Source organism: Anas platyrhynchos, chromosome 9 (genome assembly GCF_047663525.1).
Source record: "Anas platyrhynchos isolate ZD024472 breed Pekin duck chromosome 9, IASCAAS_PekinDuck_T2T, whole genome shotgun sequence".
Taxonomy (NCBI): Eukaryota; Metazoa; Chordata; class Aves; order Anseriformes; family Anatidae; genus Anas; species Anas platyrhynchos.
In genome coordinates this window covers 13,322,771-13,342,620 of record NC_092595.1, presented here as the reverse complement: position 1 = coordinate 13,342,620, position 19,850 = coordinate 13,322,771, and the positions used below count along the sequence as shown (strand labels likewise).

Genomic DNA, 19,850 nt, shown 5'->3' with positions numbered 1-19,850 from the left:
CATAAGGTTCTTTCTTGTAGCTGCATGGGAATATTTGTATTTAAACTGACTGCTCTCAGAGCACAGTACATCATCTGGTTTTTAAAAATCATAACAAATGTCAGCAAAAGTACACAGTGGGCAAGGAAAGAAATAGCAAGACTTCTTTTAGTCAGTAAAATGGAGAGGTTGTGGAATAAACAATGTTTAAATGAAACTTCTTTTTAAGCATTAAATGTTTGCCAAACTGTCTTTGTGTCTATTCATCTGATCTGCATCTTACAAGCAAATCTGCCTGTAACAGCAAGACATGAGATGGTGTGGCTCTGAATACTACCATAGTCAACAAACACGGTCGGATAACTGTATTTTATTAGGAAGTCAATTTCTGGACTAGAAACAGTTACCAAAGTTTTCTTTTTTCTTTTTTTTTTTTTTTTTTCCAGAAGAAAAGATCATTTCAAAAGTTTACCTGTCCTCTGTTGAGAAAATCCCAAACCTTTCACATAGGAGAATAACACAATTCCACTCCACACGCTCATTTATTAAAGCTGATGTTTATACCCAAGCTGCCCACATTGCAGCTGAATTGCAGCTGAGTACCCTAGCCACAGAGCTACACAACTCTGCCCCTTTTCTCCTTTGACAGATTTCCTATTTTATTGCTTATTCATACAGCTGGTTTAATGGGAGAGAGAGAAATTCCCCACAGCCTGACAGTTCCTTGGGGATCTGGGTAACTCATCAGCCTTCCATGCTGGAACCCTGACGTGTTTTTTTTTTTCATTTTGATGAATCGACACCTTTCAGTGAAAAACATTTCAATACAAGAAAAAAACCCTGTCCTGACTTCAGCTCTAATTCTGGATTCCATCCTACCTTGCTACAGCGATTTGTCTGAGAAGTTGGCTGTGAATGAATCCGGTAAGTCATAGGCACATTTTACTACGCCTAAGATATTTTGCTAGCATCCTACTCCCAAACATATAGAGGAAGTATAATTAAGGAAATCCAGTAAAAAAAAAGAGATGATGTTTGTTTCTTTGACATTCAGGTTTGGAGAGTATCCAAAAAAGACTTCTAAGCCACCCTTTGGAAACAAAGGACCTGTAACACAAATAAAAACAACACGAAGGCCTAATTTACCTTAATGACAACTCACAGCAAGATTGTTCTAAGCACCATGGAACTTGGACCAAACCGCAAAGTATCTGTATTTAATATATCCCATTTAGTTCATCAGTGAAGCACGGGTGCACACGGATTGCAGTTCTACCAGCCGCTAGGAGTTCACCCAGCTTGCAACTGTCAGGCTCTCACTGAAACAGTGTGCCGAGCCAGCAGTGTGAAATGCAAGTACCACAAGCTGTACACAGAAAGGCTTGGCAAGAACAGAACAGTAGCGTGTGAAAAACAACATCATTTGCTGTGACTAAAAGCTAATGAGGTATTTGAACAAGGCACCAAGGTGAGAGGAGGGCTATGAGCTGTTACAGAGCAGGGTAGTAATTCATATCCTCAAAGGGAACATATCAAGTGGGCTGGCAGCAGCTTAGCTATCAAGTAGAGAGTTTTTGCATTTCCACATTTCTTTTTTCACATTTGCTACCTTCTTTTAAGCATCTATACTTTTTAATCCTAGCACAACTTTTCTCAAGATGATTAATTTCTGTTTGGAAAAGATTTCACTTGAAAAAAGTTTTGATTTTAAAAAAGGTTTTCACTAACAGTCTATTCTGTTTGATAAGCTGTATTAAACACTCATTCCTACAGGCCTGCTCCAAATTCCAAAGAACTGAATGCATTTTTTCCGTTCACCTCATCATATCGTAGACAGTCTATACATGCTGTTTTCATCACTGCAGGAACAAAAGACTTGTAAGGAAGAGTGAGGAAATTAACCTCCTACTATAATTTTTTAATTGTTACTTTTACATCTCCAATTTCTTCTTGAAATAGTATAAAAAAGCTTCGGTGTACCTGCTAGTATTTTCCTCACACCTGGCAATAAATCACTGTCTAAAAGTTACCCAGAACATTACAGTTTATATAGCTAATTCTTTAATACACCCAGCTATTTCTTCTTTCCAAGCAGTTTCCTCCAACAGTGACAAAATTAACAAATCTCTTAAGTATGTATTCTATTCAGAATGAAAATTTATGTAACTGCACTAACTTGAAGTGAATTTAACAATACATCACTTACTGTAACTAGAAGTTGTAATTTTCCAAGTTACATCCTCAAATGACTTGTCCTGCTTTCTTGAACACCCACCCCCATGGTTTAAGAAGCATATAGATGCATATATAAGTAGAAGTCTGACACCTAAAGCTGGATATCCCTTCGAAAACATATTTCTGTCCTATTAAAAAAATGAAATGCCTACTATGGAAAATGAACGCCCAAATATTCATGAACACCACAAAGGACTTCAAAAGAAAAAAGTCATCCTAGCAAAAAGATGTTGTAGATGCTGAAAGTGGACAAGGACTTGAGGGGTGACTGAAAAAGTTCTGAAGGTTACTAAACAAACCTACCAAATAGTCTGCTGCCCACAAGGCACACGTGCACTGAGTAAAGTAGCACAGTCTGTCACTAGACTCCACAGTAGCCCAGTCGTTCTGTTAAGCTGCAGAAAGAGACCTTGGGTGAGCAGTTACTGATGTGATTTTTTTTTCTTGTGGTCTTTTTGTGCCACATGAAAGCTTACATGATGCTTGCAATTGGCTTTCTTTCTTATCTCTGTACCTGAACACCAAACTTGCTTCATGACGCACTAACTTCTCATCTGTAGTCAGTTCTGGGTAATTTAATATTTTACTCTTTTTTAGTGTTGAATTTTCTCTCAACAAACTAGCACATAATTACATTTAAAGAAATCTCTATGCTGAGATCAGTCTATTAAGTTTCCAGTAGAAAAATGCTGAGAACTGTCTCTCCTCGATCTTCATAAAAACTACACTAAAACGAAGACAGTAAGTCTTCTAAGTATATACATACCAGTTTAAAATAAAGATCATTACTGATCACATCCAGCCATAGGATCCACCACAGTTATCCACGAGGCAACTATCATGTACAAACATCACAGACTTCTGTCACTTTTCTTTATGTAGTTTTTAGTGTGGGTCATGGTGAAGGCATGCCTTGAATTTTTAGAAAATGCGCAGTGAGAGGTGAAGGTCTTAAAATAGTCTACACTGTGAGTAGAAGTCCTCAACAGAAAGCATGATTTCTGGTCAAAACCATAAAGAAAATTCTTAGTTTCTGAACACAATAATAAATCTTTCCCCTAACAACAGAAAGAGTTCATATTTGCAAACTCAACCACTAATTTCCAGAAGTCATACAACTCAGGAGGAAACACTTCTTTCTTCATTTCCTCTACTTTACAGAAAACCTTTACATAAATGCACTGAAGCACCACCAGAAGCTTCTCCAAAATGCTGCAGATGTATACAGGCATGCATGCAATCATTCCTTCCCTCTGGTGGCTGGACTGGACAAGGAACAGGAAAAACAGGAAGGGCTTGCAACTAAAATTAATTGCGGATGCTTATAAAAGTATCTTTTAATAGTGTAAGGAGAACAACTGTGTACATATATATATATATATATATATATATACACACACACACCTATGTAGTACGTAAAACAATCTGTTTCCAGTATACAGTTTCAATCCAGCTTGTACTTCAGTGCGTTGCTGCTCATATCCACACTGCACACATACTCACACAGCACAATCAGGACTCAGAAAGCTACCACCACTGGCTGCAGCATCAGAGTTGTAAAGCAATCCTTCATTTTTCAGAATTTTTCCTTAAAATTCAAAAGGCATCAGGTCTCACTACCAGTGCATTGTCTGTAGAATGTATTTTATCTTGGTAGCCCTTCTTCAGCAGAGGAGGTACCTTACAAGTAGCGATGGGACACACACATCAGGTATCTCATGGCCACTTTCCAGCTATGAATCCTGAATCTTCAGCACAGTATTGCAGGTTGTCCCAAAAGCATAACAGGAATTCGTCTGACTGAACAGAATGAAATAGATGCTGAAAGCCTCTGTCAGACAGATTACTCCTGTTCAGTATTAGAAATGGCTCTTGATCGAAGAAGCAAATATGTCTCCCCAGCTTGTGGAGAAAAGTAACCACTACAATAATCAATGTGAAACTTAAGTAATCTTCTCAACAGTTGGAGAGGACTGATCACATGTAACAGTTTTTGGGACAACCTTCCTTTCCCGTTTCCCAGCAATTCAAAAAGCATTTATAGCACTGAAATTCATTAGGTACAATTTTACAAGAAAGAAGCAGTCTTCCTGATTCTATTTTTTTCAATACTCTGCATTTTAGTCAGAGCAAGACTAACATGGCTATCGAGTTTTTTGATATTTAACGTTATACTGTCTGCTTATTGTTAGAAAGACGGTCTGTCTCCTGCCCCACATGATTAAAGATGCAACAGCTTATGATTCTTATAGAGTCAGAACTAGAAGAAGAGAGACCTAACCACAGGATCCTATATAGCACTAATCTTAAATCACCATGGAAGACATTCCTTTATGCATATGTATATTCCCATAACCCCCTAGGAGATGTTTCAGTGTCATCCCTTCTGGCAATACATAATGGATATAAACGAATTTACTATGTTGGTTTCTGTGATATTGCAGAAGAATTTTGGCATTATTATATGGTATTTTAATAACTCAAGCAGATTTAACGGAGCTTGTTAGTTGAATTTGTGTGCTTCTTTTTCATAAGACATCACTTGATATGGATTATATAGATAGAAAACATCCAATGCTAGCCAATTATTTTTGCATTGGCCAGTACTGGTGAAATGTAATGGAACAGCTTTCATTTTCACAATATATTATAAATTCATTTGGAACGTATTTTCTGTTCATAAGTAAAAGCTGGCTAACGTATTTTTAGGAAATCCTCTCTAGCTGAACTGAAACTGAATTTACTCTTATTAGAAATAAAAAGGACAAATATTAACTACTTACGCAGACATTTATTTCCTAGTTTCCCATATTTTCTTGGTTAAATAGGTTTTGCTTTGTGAGCATCCTAACTAGTACACTCCTCTGTGGTAGCACTATTCCTGTCTTCCCTTCAGGTAAACCAACTGGGAGTAAGGCACAGCTCTAATTTCATACTACACATAATGTTCTGTGTTTGAAATATAATTGTTTCTTTCCACCAACAGTGAAGTCTCTCACCTTGTAAAAATAGAAAGTAGTGCAGGTTGCTGCATCTCCCAGTGCATATGACAGCTATTAACAAAGTCTGATAAGCACAGTCACTTGTTAGCTTGCTGTTTGTATGACCTTCAAGCACTTCACGTTCATAAACACTTTATAGTGCAAGAAGAGCCCAACTGATAAAATTCATAATGAGACACTAACTGTAAACAATTTTTTCACCACAAGGACAGTCAAAATGTGGAGCAACTCTCCCAGGGGGTTCATGCACTGTTCATCACTGGCAGTTTTCAAGACCAGACTGGATAAAGCTCAAAGGAAGCTGGTCTGATATCACAGATGCTCCTGCTTTGAGCAGGAGGTTGGACCAGATACCTCCTGAGCTCCCTTCCCAGCTGAATCAATCTATGGTTCTAATGACATTTGTAATTAACAGGACTGTATTGTAATTTGCAAAACGTTCCCAAATATAAAGCCAAGGAGGATAGAATCAGCATATAAAATGTGCTGGCTTTTCCACCTTTTATAAGTGATCCCAGATTCTAGCAGCTCTTTTCTCAGCAATAGGGCATGTATCCAGAGGTCCACAGAAGCAAATGAAGCCTTGGTACCTTCACCTGGAGTCACAGCTGACTGACTAGCCTTTGCTGCCTGATGGTGGAAGCTCTAGAACAGGATTTCTCTGTGAGGATTACTCCAGCCAGCTCAGCACCCCCTTAGCTGTTTTCTTTTCTGCATCTCTGGTCTAAACACTACTCCATTACCTCACATTTTCTTACACACACCTGACCTCCACACACTATTTGAATGACTTCCTTACAGCTCTTCCTACCTCCTTCTTTTGTACCCTTGTAGCCTACCACTGCATGGCTTACAGCGTCAGTTTCTGCAAGCAAGTCAGATATTCAGATGAATGGATAAAAGTTCATATGGGTATATTTTGTAGAGTATATAAAGTATGTATGTTTATAATAGAAACATGAACAGTTTATTGATGAAATCCTTCTGCCCTTACTTCTGCAGGAAGTCCAATTTTCAGTGCCTGAAACTGCAGGATTTATTTTTCCATTTAAAAAAAAAGTGAACTGGGGAGAACAGGGCCCAGTGTTGTCCTTTGTTGCTTTTTAATTGATTAGCCTTCATGAGCAGGGAAGAAAATAATTTGGGTAACAGAATACAAGATCCCTTCAAGTGGCCCAGAGAAAGTGAGTGTTCGTACAACTAGTCAGACTTCAGATTTTTGCTTCTTCACCCTGAAGGACAAGCTTTACCAATAGCAAATTATCACATTCTGTCCTTCACACCTGTACATCTAAGCAGAGTCTTTAAAAGCATACAAGTTGCACACAAATGTTCTCAGAACAGCAGCTATTTCCTCTGACAATGCATGCAGTAAAAGAACATGGGTCAAATTCAAACTCACTTCACCAAAATGCTTTAGTCATATAGACAGTTGGCTAACAGTAGACCTGAATTTGACCTGAATAGCAAAAAGACTGAGCTATCTTCATCTCTGGTTTCCTCAGTTCTTCCAAGTACTCACCATAGCCTGCCTGGGACCAACTGCCTGTATTTCATATCCTTTTAATGACCTATGAAATGCAACTGGGCAAACATTGTATTTTCTGGTCTGAGATTGTGCAAAGAGGTCTCTGTCTGCTCCTGTTCTGCATTGTGATCAGCTGCAGCTTGTCCTCTTCCTAAATCTTCAGCATCAAGGCTTTTGCTGTTGTTGTTACTCTTGTCCTAGTACAACTTGCTTGTTAACTGCTGCTGGCAAGTAGAAAGTCTCCGAACTGGGAGTCCCTGGCTATATGATGAATTTGGGCATGAGGGTAGCTACTGACTGTTGCCTATGGCTGACTGGGGCCATGCAAGAGGTAATCAGAAGTTTTATTAAAATATTTACGTGCTTGAATAGCAAAAAATAAACTGTAATACTCTCTCCTTATGTCTCCTGATGGGAGGACACACAGCATACTATTCAAAGCATGTCAAAGCTCTACATCATTCTGAAGGCTGAGCTCAGGCAAATTTATGTCTTAAATGGTCTCTTCCAACACAGTGGATTTGCTGTATTCTACAGAATTCTTTAAAACCAAGAAGAAAAAAAAAGAACACCAGAACGACAAGTCTTGGAAAATAACCTAAAAATTGCAGAACACTGCATAAAGATACAGGGTTTTGCAACTTACAGTAATGAGAAACTGTTTACTCTGATGGCACAAGCATAACAGAAGCTGAACCCTTTTTTAAGTGTGCTAAGGCTAAATGATTATCTCTGTTTTCCATATCCAGATGGCTTCTTGCTAGAGCCTAAGGAAATGAGAAAAGGGACAAAAAGTGCTAAACTCATAAAAACTTAAAGTCTCTAAAGGAAAACACTTTGAGAAAAGGAAGTCAGTAATTTGCTACTTCATTTCTCAGCCAGCTTGCACAGGCTCCAAGAGCGTACCAACCCATGACACAGTCTGCTCAAGCCTGTGGAGAGGTGTCCCCTAATCCCTTTGCTTAATGCACAATTCCAAGGAAAACAAGAAAGAGACAAAAGGAAAGAAGGAATGAGAAGTGTGGTTTCCTACTGGGTGTCACAAAACCTCCTTCTCGGTAATCCAGTTAAAAACCCATTTTATATGATAGTTTTCAACCCACCCCCCAACATTACATCTGAAATTTCCAGAGAAAGTGACTCCAAACTGAAAAGCTGTTACTGTAAAGGCAGCCCCTCATCTTCGTAACTCACACTACTACGTTTTGAAGCTGCAGACTTCAGTGATAAGAACATTGTCATTGCCTTTTAACTCTCCACAGCACCACAAACATAAGGCAGATTTGGAAAAATGAGAAACCAAGCTCACGTCAACTTATTAAATGTTGTACTATAAGCACACATTTCTGGCCACAGAAATGATGGCTTTGTTCCAAATGTAGTTGTTTCAAATATGTAGATGTAAAAACCTGCAAGAGGAGTAAGCTTTCCAGGTTTATTTGTCCTCTCATTTAGAATCTAAACAAAAATTACCACTTTTTTTTTTTTTTTTTTTTTTTTTTTTTTTTTTTTTTACTCTTTCTGTAGTGTACAGAAAACATTAGAAACAGCCTTAAAGTTTAAAATGCAATCAATGTAACTGATACTCCGGTCTGAAGCAAAGTTTGACTCAAGACATGGACGACCCAATTCTGTTCTTACAGGAACACAGACTCTACCCCCCCCATTACCCCAAAAAGAAGAGTATCCCAAGATATCAGATTTAGAACCAGAAAGATGAGTTCCAACATATTTTGGAAGAACTAGTCAGAACATTATGAGACATTGAATAACCACCAGGATTTATGGCAGCACTTCATTTGGGAATATTTTGATAACTGTGGCAAGCCAAAAAAAAAAAGCCAAAAAAATCCAGGAGCGTTCACTTCTTGACACAATCTAATATTTCTTCGTGACCTTACTGAAGTCATTTCACAAAAGCAGTATGGATCAGTATGCCACAATAACCACCATAGCCATTCTCTGCTTCTCTGGAAATTCCCTGTTATGGCTACTCAAACCAGTTTTTGACTTGAGACTGCTAAAAATATGAGAGAATTCTTAGATTTATTGACACGTTTAAAAACCATCAACACTTCGTAAAATCCACTCTTCATCTTCCACACTTTTAACTCTCTAGTTTTTAAAAGTATCCTGCCACTACTAACTAGCCCAAACTCCTGTTAAATTGACCACCTCTTACTTTGCATTTGTGTGAGCAAAAAGTAATAATGTGACTTGAAAAGGAGTCTGGAAGACAAAAAAAAAATATTGAAGCCACTAGCAATCCTGTCAATCAAAACAATACATAAAGATTAACAAAATAGTAACTTCTCTTTCTTAAACCAATTAACGCTACAGAAACTTCCAACCAGTTCCACAGGTAGGCATGAAGTTGCAATAACCCCTAGAACAAATTACTTATCTAATATGCTATCATAACCTATAAAACAACTCACTGACCTAGAAGTGTAATGTCCCTTGGACAGAAAAAGCTGCTGCACACCACAGTCATGATTCATCTTTGCTTCTTCTGAGCAACAATTCTCTGCCAAACTTTTGGAAGCTTGCTTTTTTCAGCATGAAGACTTATCTGAAGGTAGACACTGTTTCTTTCTTTTTTTTTTTTTTTTTAAATGGGAAATATAGCAGCAAAAAAGCCTGGATTCAGGTTACCACCTGCAGCCATGTCAATACCTGCTGAGATCTCATTAGGGCTCACACATCAAGCCTGGTCAGGCTGGCTCAGCACGGGGATGGCACATTTCTGCTTAATTCTTTGGAAAACAGCAAGCCTGCAAGCCAGCCCAGAGCCTGCCAGCTCTGAAGGACTACACAACCTGTTAGGGACAACGCCCTACCACAACTGTCACCATAAATTCACAATATACTGTACTTATATAATTTTTAACAAACTTATTTATGTACATGCTCATTAAAGTACCTATTATTTGAGGCAATTATGGTTTCAGACCCCAAACTTCAAACGCAGGTGGTCCAGCTGATGACCTGGTGGATCTACATTAATATGTTAAATCTTGATTACATTTGCACTTATCAGCTAAACTTCTGACTGTCTCCACTCCAGATTCTTTTGCAATGAAACTAAGGATACACTTCAAAGATGCTGGCAGAGTTCACTGCTCAGGGAAACACCAGAGCTACTCTGAAGTAAAACCTCCGGAGTACTGATGGTGTTGTCATTAAGTTATCAGCACTATCCCTTTCTCTCTGAACGTCTGTGCCTTTTGTGCACTGGAGATATAGTCTAAAAGCATATTTCAACCCATGAATGAAAGGGGCTTTGTTACAGAAATCCCAAGCATCCACTACTGCTAATGAAGCCAATCACTTAATTTTCTTCTTCCTTACCCACTCACTTTTCCTTCTATAAGACTGAAGACAATGTTTACAGGAATGTCACAGTAGAGATGGTATGTGCATTTTAGAGTATATCAAAGTAATTGCAAACACTTGTTCCTTAAAAGGAAAGATCTGAAATGGTAGCAGCAATCTTGAAGTTCTCACTAGCATCTGTCAACCTCTGAATTTCAACTTGTAAAATAAGAACACTTCATATAGGAGCAGCGTAAGTTTTTGTGTCTATTTCCCTGTGGGATGGTGCCCAAACACAGCCAGCCCTACTCTAACACAAGTCATGAGCAGACCTCTTGACCTTCAAAAATCCTGAGATCCCAACACATGGTTCACATGACATGAGTGTCTTTGAAGTGGTCATGCTAAAGGCACATGTCCACTTATGTGACAGTAACTGTGGAACATGTCTTTGGGGACTGCCCCGAGAAGGCACCTTCCAACAGAGCTCAGAGGATGCAGAGCAATGCCATGACACTGCCTTTGCTTCACGATCCCACACATCAAGCCCAGCTGACAAATAGGGGTGATGCTGTTGCTGACATCTAAAAGACAAGTGCTATGGCTGCTGAACATACCCCCAAGCAATTTTCACACCCCAGCCTTGAAGCACGAACAGCATGCACTGCACTTGATAGCTTTCAGATTGCAATGAGCCTCTTTCTGAGAGTGAATGGCAGAGCCATGGGAAAGGAGCAGAAGAGAGCATGCAGTGTCTAGGGCAGGGTATAATGTACACCAGCTACACTCACTACGTTTTATTTCTTCTGTGAACAGATCACTGCTTATCTGTTTATTATTCATTTCTCTTGAAATAAAAGCTTTGAAAGATAAGTAGGTAGACAGACGGATGGAAACAGCGAGTGACCACCTAACTTTAATTTAGTACTCACAACCAGTGTCCTCCTAAAGCACTATTTCCGTATCAGGATTACTCATCTGTTACACATAGGCACACCCCAAAAGCGTGCCAGCAAGGCCACATCTCCTTTCCCTTCACTAGTAGCAGAGAAAGAACAGTCTCTGTTAAAGCTCCTCTGTGGCAGCCCAGACTTCACAAAAACCCACGTTTTGTGCATAGATGTAAATCTGACAATAGAATATCTCAAGATCAGGTTTAAGGAAAGTCCTTGGGTACTGTCTGCGCTAGTCTGCCATTTGTGAGGCTGAGATCAGCAAATCCAGTTTAACTATCATGTCCAGAGAGAACACAGACAGGCATTCAATTCCAGCACTTAACTTAGCTGAAGAGATATTCCTAGGGAGAGGCAGGTTCTTGCAGTTCAGCTGCTACAGAAAAGAAGTCCATGGGAGCAGCTGCCTAAAGGTCACCAGAGAAAATCTTTCGTCTAACATGTTGCTCTTAGACAAAGAAGCTTGGACATGGCACCTGGTTGTCTCGTATATACTTATTCATTTTACATCTTGTTCTTCTATGAGCTGAATTCCCTGTCACATTCCCCCTGTTACACCCTCTGCATCAGGTAAAAGCATCTCCAATTACTCATAAAGGAATTCATGCCTTCATCATCCTCGGTGCTCCCTCTGTACCTTTGCCATTAGGCTATGTCCCTTGGAGCCCAGAAGAATGACGCATAAACTGCTTGCCTGGAGCAGTGAGAGCCACCTCAGCACCCACTGTTCTGCACTTAACATTTGGATTGTTCTTCCCACATCAAGCACTTTACATTTTCCCCCGTTTAATTTTGTGTGTTGTTTCACTGCCTAGTCATTCCACTTCAAAAGTTCCTCCCAAAATTAACCACAGTTGGCCCTTGTCTCCACTACCCTGTACGATTCAGTGTCACCATCATGTACTTTCACCTCGGTATTTGCCACTCTCCATAGGCCTCTTATAACAGATGAACAGCACAGGCTCCAGCACAAATCCCTGTGCAAAGCCACCAGTGACCTCCTTCCACTGTAAGCTATTTCCTACCCTTATATTCATCTCTACCAGTCTTGTGTGAAGGACCTATCAAGTACCTATCCAAAATCCAAGCAGTTATAGAAATCTTTCCTGACTACATGCTTGTTATCTCCTTCTAAAGACTTTCAACGCACTGACTCTTCCTCTACGTATCACACTCAGTTGCTTATACACTGATTCTACTCTTAGTTTCATTTGTTTCTCCAGATTTTGTTACGTAGTGAGTTTAATGATCACACCCTCCTGAAATCATTATTTTGCCATTAAAAGAAAAACTATGAGGGCTTCATATTTTACATCTTTCCATCATCTGCTACTGGAACAGTCTTAAGAAAATCAGAGAATCACAGAACAGCTTGGGTGGGAAGGAACCTTAAAGATCACTCAGTTCTGACCCCCTGCCATAGGCAGGGATGCCACCCACTAGATCACTTGCCCAGGGCCTCATCCAAGCTGGTCTTGGACACCTCCAGGGATGGGGCATCCACATGCATCAGAATGAATTATTCACAATTTTTCAACCCTTTAGCCTTTCCAGAGATCTTAGATGAATGGCATCTGGTCCAGGCAGCGTATAATAAATAGCTTACAGTGTCAATTTCTCCTCTCCTTCTCTGACATGTATTTGAGATTTTCCAGGCACTTTTCTCCAAGCTTGTCTGATTTCACAAAATAGTTCTTTTCAGTTTTCTTGTGGTAACCTCATCTTCACACCTTCTGTACTCAGACCATGTATTAACCTCGCAGACTATTTCTTACATGGAATCTTGTTCCAAGACCAAATTACTCAAAAGAGCAATTTAGGGACAGATGTTATATTTGTCTTCAGAGCCCTGGCAGTGACACTAGAGGACTCCTAGCAAAGGTTTGTTCTACTCTCCATCTGAAGAGGAGGCCAGAGGCATATTCTCAAACCAATGCAAACAACCAAGCTCTTTTATTGTGTACCTACTGGCAGATCAAACTTTATTTTGCCTGTTAATGCACTGCTTTAAACATGATAAAACCCAATCCAGACTATTACAACAACAAACTACAATGAAAATCCTGTTTATTAGATCCTCTGATAGACCTCAAGTACCCTCTTTACTAATTGCGTGTATGATCCCCATTTTCTGAGCAGAATTTTCATATTGTTACAGATGGCATGCACGTGTCATATTGTTTTTCAAGGTTGAATTTATTTTTCCCGAAGAGCCTAAAAGCCAATTAGCGTGCAGCATAAATATCACTCAGCTTTCAGACAGTATTAGGACATGAAAGAAAGCAGTAAGGAAAGAGGAACTGTGCTTTTTGCCATTTTCACATCCTGAGTAACCCTGACTGGTTCATGTGAGAAGCTCCAGATTAACTGGGAGAGATCTATGTAGTTAAGAATAAGGCTCTATTTTGAGTTCAGTACTATTTACTACTGCTGATACTCAATCTCCTAGTCTCCTGGGAAAGGAGAAAGAGCAGAGAGAAATGCATCTTCAGGCATCAACAGGGCAAGAGATTTATTTCTTGTACGGGCAGAACTCGTGACATGTCCAGCCTGTCAAACAGATGATGACAGGAGTAAAATTTGCCAGCTAGCAGGTGCCGTGTTTGTGCTGCTGTATAGCACAGCTGGTGGTGCTGGATGTCCAGAGTCTCCTAGCATGATCAATACTGTGACATAACTGATAAATATATACATGTTGCAGTCTGGTTCAACATACGAATTTAAACTTTTTCCCCTCTAATCTGCCTATGGAATACATTAATACAAACATCTATTTCAGGGTTGAGTGGTTTTTTTTTTTTGTTTTTTCTTTTTTTTTTTTCTTTTTTTTTTTCCCCTGTTTGTTTTTTATTCAAAATATCAGGGGTCATTAGTCTCTTCCCTGCTTTTTTCCACATTGCTACCCATTTCAGGCCAGAAACTTAGAACCTTTTCTGCATGTCCCCAGCTCTCGGAAAGTTACAGACTACCAACCAACCAACCAACCAAACAACTTCCCCTTTCATGTCCTTTAAAATACATGTACCAGCAATTTAGGTAGCGATTTTGTAATGTATTCTTTAAACGCAGACTAAAATTAAACCTAAATTTTGATTTAATTTTTGTTTAGATAGCTGCTATAGAAAATGTGTTTCTTGTTTTTGCCTTTTTTTTCCCTCCACATGAAAACCGTTTGTTCTAGAAGTTAGCTGTGTATCCAGCAACTTGTTACCAGCAAAAGGGATTCTGAAATGGAAATACTTATTAAAAATATTGGTGTTCTCCCCATTTCCTCTGTTACTCTTACAGTAACAACTTCCATCAGTATTACAATGGCTACGTATTAATATTTAGAATATTGTACTACTGTCAAAATATCCAAATATATGCTGCTACAATTGATTAGTAATGCCAGTACGCACTGAAACATTAAACTTTAAAGTTTTCTTTGAATGCGTTAGACACGTATTTATCTCTGAGTATCTTAGACATAATTAAGCTGAAGTTATTTACATAAGAAAAATCTAAGCAGAGCTGTGTCCTTTAATGGGACAGACGATAATTGTAACATCTCTGTTCTACATTGAAATTACTTCACAACTTCTACAAAGCAATTTTCAGTAATGAAAATTGTTTTAAAGCAAGAAAACAGAACGCTAGAACTTCATCTTCTAAAACTGTTAAGGACACAGAATGCACTTCAAAAGGAAATATCATGAAAGCCAACACAATCTCAGGGAATGTCTCTTAACAAAATGCCATTTTTGGAAAACACTCAGTGGCACAGTTCCAACCAACTCTCACTACAAAAACTGACATATAGGTTGACAGTGATAGTAACAGGTACAGTTACATTCTGAATGCTTCTTTTTCTCCTTGGGGCAATGTTGCCTCATGTTATACCAAGTAAGAGAAATGACAGTAAAAAGTTTAGCTCATGAAGGGTGGAAGTATACTTTCCAGTTTGGATTCCAAAAGGTGGTAGGAAAGATTGTAATAACATACAGAGGAAAAAATTTGGGTGACAAACTAGGAAGAGCCTTTCACACCGCAGTGCTTCTAGCTGATCTATCAACACAGAACAGTGTATTCATTAATTGTTATTTTACTGGAACCCCACAGAACAAGCCATGGTAAGGACTCTTGGCAATTCCAAAACCAGTTGTTATTCAAAGTGCTGTGTCAGAAATATTCAAAGGAAATGGCAAGGAAATCCTTTAAGATATAATCGTGTGACCACTGTATTTTTATGACGCCTTTGCAGCAAAAGCTGTGTATTTTTTATGGCCAAATACAACATTTAGCTCCATACTAATGACGGTATAAACACCAGACCTGAAGGAACTTCCAGTCAGTCACAGAGGTACTCCTCGCTAACTCAGCATTACAGGGTAGGATGTCTCTATAAAGAGCTCTCTCTCCATAGAGGAACCCTTCAAAAGAGTCCTTCAAGAAAGTGTTCTACTACATTTAATACAGATACCTAAAACTCAGCATTAACAATCATATAGGTTAGCAAAATCCTTGCTCAATGAAGCATCACTATGAAGGAGAAACTTAATGATTACAGTAACATCTCAGAATGCTTCTTAACCATCAGGGGATATGAAGTCACCTTTTTCACCATTAAGGAAAGCTTTTACACATAACCTTACCTTTCTACAACATCTTCTCCATTCCAGCAGGTTGAGCTGTCTTTCATTACCAGGTCTCCCTCACACAGCCTTTCTGCTATAGAGGCATAAAAGGTTCGGGATCGCTTCATGTAATTGATGAATTCTCTGCAACGTAGGAAGAACACATTTAACAACAAAACCATACACATGATTTAAGCCCCCTATCAATTTAGCCCTCCGCAAGATTAAAAGTTTAGAATCCCACAAGAAGTTAGAAGTCAAAAAACCTAATTATTTTTTATTTCTAGTGTATTTCTAGTCCTAAACATAATCCAGCTTTAGTTGGCTGTTAATACACATAATTTCATACAAAGGTAGACTTTAACAAATTACATTAATACTTCAAAATTTGAAAGAAGTCCATTTCCAGTTTTAAGATAAAGAGATAAAAAAAAAGAGAGAGAAAACAACATCACTAAAAGGAGTGTTTTTTCTTCCCTGTTACTGGAATTTCTCTCTTCCCTGCATGTGAGAGATGAATAAAGAACACTGTCAATATCTTCCTGGGTGGAAAAGGTTTTCTGAAGCTAACATCCCATGACAAAACCTGTAATATGCCATGAAGTACCCCCCACATGCAACAACAGTATAGAAAGCCATCTCCTCGGGATGTATTGGGGCCATTTCCTCCCCATCATCACTATCCATGTCATGTTCATATTGGAAAGAAATTTCTTTCCTGTTAAATCTGGCACTGTTCCCGTTAAGAGAAGGCTGTGCCTGCACTTTGGAGAATAACCAAAATTCCTGGCTAGCACAAACGGACCGTTTCCAATGATGTGTGTATGGAAAAACGTCTTGAGGGCGAACTGCTGCCTCTATAATCTGGTTATGCCCATAATATGTATCTGGCTGAGGCAGCCGTAAAAATAAACTGTAACAAAACAAATGTTAATTCACCACACATTGAGAGTACTACCCTACATTCACAGCTTTAAAAGCTCCTGTTTGGTATAGGATGGCTAAAGATACTGATAATAAGGACAGAAAAACTGAACTAGAACTATCATAGAGCTATCTGTCTTTGAAACCCATCAATAGCTCCTTTTGGAAGGCCAAAGGACTCATTCTGGTTTATTATGCTTCTGCCTGGCAGCCTCTAAGACAGCACTACACAGAAGAGGTGCCTGGGGATAGGGCTGGAGAATGGCATCTGAACAGTCAGGACTTATTACTCTTTTGGGAGCAACAGCAGCTTTAAAGTCCACTGACAGGTATCTACCCCTACCAGGCTTAGTCAGTGGTCATCTTTCCCCACAACCATCTCTTCACTTCCACTGAGCTTTTAGCCATCCCATTTGTCTGACATGCAGTGAAATCCTCCTTTGGATAAATTAGTCATCCCATAGTCCTAAGGAACAAGCTTATCCTAACAATGCAGGAAAGCTATCATTTTAAGAAAAATAAAATAGGAATTTGGGGGTTTACGAGGAAAAAATATCAGTATTTCTAACTCTTGACCACTCACTTAAAGATGTGCGCTCTGTGCATTTACACAGTAAGGCTAAGCCTGGACATAAGGCCACCTACCTGACAGAATCATCCTGAGAGCATTGATTCATACGAAGATTGATTAATACAAATTTATTCTCTAGAATGCAGTTTTCTTTGAAGGAGGCACAGATCACCCTTTTGAGAGAGTCTAAAGCGTGTCTTACTCAGCTCACCCCAAGAGACTTAAATTCATTTGCATTTTCGGCAGTGGGGCTCTGACATTTCAAAGCAGCATTGCAGCAAATGCAGAGTTGTCCAACTCTTAATCTTAACCAGAGAAAATATTTACTTTTTGTCCATATAAAACTAAACACACTAGGTAGAGAATGTACAGTTTCCCTGTGCCCTACTGTATAAAAGCAGCAATTGTAAGTACACCAATTCCTAGATTAGAGCTGAAACAGCAGCTTACAATGGAGATGAGCAAAGCATAAAGACAACAAAGTATGTCACCTTGGTTTCATTCTTACCGAGAGATTTTTTTCAAACTTCTTGATTTGTCATTCTTTGAAGCTTTCAGAGGCAGAGAACTGGAATAGGCCGGGGAGAATAAGCATCAATCAGGAGAGGTTGGGGAGTAGGGGAGAAGCAGGAGTTCAGGCAAATGAGGAAAAGAAATGAGAAACAAAAGAGAAAAGTAAAAATTACTCGAAAGAAAGGTCATCAAGCACATGCATAGGATAATATAAGAAAACAAATAAGGAGGAAAATTGTCATGAGATTTTCCCAAAGCATAGATACAATTAAAAATGTCAAAGCAATACCGAAACAATACAATGGAGATTTTGTTTCTCCTTTTTTTCAACTAAGAGCACAATTACAAATGCAGCACACAGCCAAAAGCTGAAAATAAATTCAGCGGGACTTAAATTAACCATAACTGATACCAAATGGAAGAACTGCAAATATATGAGGCTATACAAGAAAACAATGAGAAACAGTTTAGAATGAGCACCATGGGAAGGGGGATACAAATGAGTAGCATTTGTTTTCTTGTGCAATGAGCAATTTGCTCTCTGTTAATAAATAACGCGTATACAGATATCTTTTGCTGTTTAGTTCTGGACAGACTGCACCAATGAAAGAAAAAAAAAAAGCTGTTTACAAAGCAGGATAGATAGGCTGTAAGGTTGTATCTGAGGAAAAACAGTGGAAAAAAACCTGGCAGTTACTCAGTGCAAATCCATTTTGTGGCACTGATATCTCCTGAGGTCCCTTGATTAACATTGTCTTTAACATTAACAGCCTGATAGTTTTCCACCTAATGATTTAGTAACACACTCTGTTCTTTCTTAAACCAGTACTCTGATGTATAAAGCAATGGCAACACCTGGAGTAATGCATGCCTACAAACAGCTTTAACAACAGTTGCCAGTCCAGCTAGTAAGTCTTACTGGCCAGAAAGCACCTCCTTTGGCAGCTGTCTGCCACTATTCTGACTGCAGCATTTCCATCCAGTTTTCTGGGAGCTGAAGGCCAGGGATGACCACAGGAAAGGGTTGACCTGCAGTAAGCATCAGGCAACTGCCACCTGCCACCACTGAAGCAGTTGTTCAAACAGAGCCCATGAAAAATTAAATCAAAATTTGTATCAGGGCAAATTTGCTGAAACGTCTGCTTTGGCCAGCTAAAAATGTTTAAGTCTTCACCACAGTAATTTCTTTGCATCTGGTGTTAATATCTGTTTTGTACTAGCACTTCAATATTTATATTTCAAAAAAATCATGTGAAGCTTGAACCGATAGTTAATTTTAAATAAAGTAGATGACCTTGACTTCAAACATTCTTAAGGAAACTCAAAAGTATTTATTTTAAGATGTATAAGACATCTGCAAGCCTACAGAGTAACAAAGAAATCCCCCCACAAAAAAATCATTTCAAAATCTGCCTCCTTCAATTAGGGACCTAATACCGCATTGTATTTTTCTTAAACATAGTATAATTCAATAGACAGATCTATCCGGTCTGCGTTTAGCGGTTGGAAATATTACATGCAGCAGCCATACTAAAAGGCAGGTATCCAACTTTGCCAGGAGTCCGAACCCTGACCAGAATAGCACTTTGTGCTGAACTCAGCAATAACATTCCAATTTAGTGATCTACATTCTGTACATGCCATGTAGATTCCCTGGACCATCATATGGTTTCAATTTTCTCGTCATCTCTACTATACGTTATAGTAACCTCCACATTAAAAATTACTGCAGCACCAATTCTGCCAGTTTCAGTTAATCCCCAAATACTACTGCATAATGCAAAAGAAATAAATGTCCTAAATCTATACTTCTCATCTTAATCAGAAGAACAGGTTTGACAGAAGATCATGCAACAGTTATTGAGATTTCAGCTTCTTACAGTATTTTCTTCCTGACACAAAAAAAAAAACAGGCAGGAATGGAATGGGGGTGGAAATAAAGATGAGAAATCTCACAGGAATCCATGACACTGATAGAAGCAGAACAGGGTTCAACTACCCCAAAAGAGGATCCAGTTGCTACATGAATTCAGGAGCATGCAGAGGACCATGCATCCAGGTTTTCTGGTTTTTAAATACATGAGCAGCTTTGGCTCTACTGAACAGGTGAAAACAGAGGTTCTCACTCTCTTTGGAAAAGGAGCTAGATCCTGTAACCAGCTTTGCAAAGATGTAGTACCTTTGGAACAAATATACGTACGTAGGTATAAACTT

General features: G+C 38.9%; 1 protein-coding gene across 5 annotated transcripts in view; it reads right to left on the bottom strand.

Annotated features, from left to right (window-relative positions):
* The window catches only part of LOC101803486 (glypican-5), a 414,617-nt gene that overhangs the window by 222,837 nt on the left and 171,930 nt on the right, over positions 1-19,850 (bottom strand). For 4 of the 5 annotated variants that reach the window (XM_021268756.4, XM_072042426.1, XM_038183389.2 and 1 more), the window contains 2 exons: positions 17,632-17,691; positions 15,647-15,772 (listed from right to left, as the gene is read on the bottom strand). In XM_021268756.4, coding sequence (XP_021124431.1) covers positions 15,647-15,772; positions 17,632-17,691 — 186 coding nt within the window. The remainder of the gene's footprint in view (positions 1-15,646; positions 15,773-17,631; positions 17,692-19,850) is intronic. The other variant, XM_027464055.3, reaches the window with a different exon arrangement.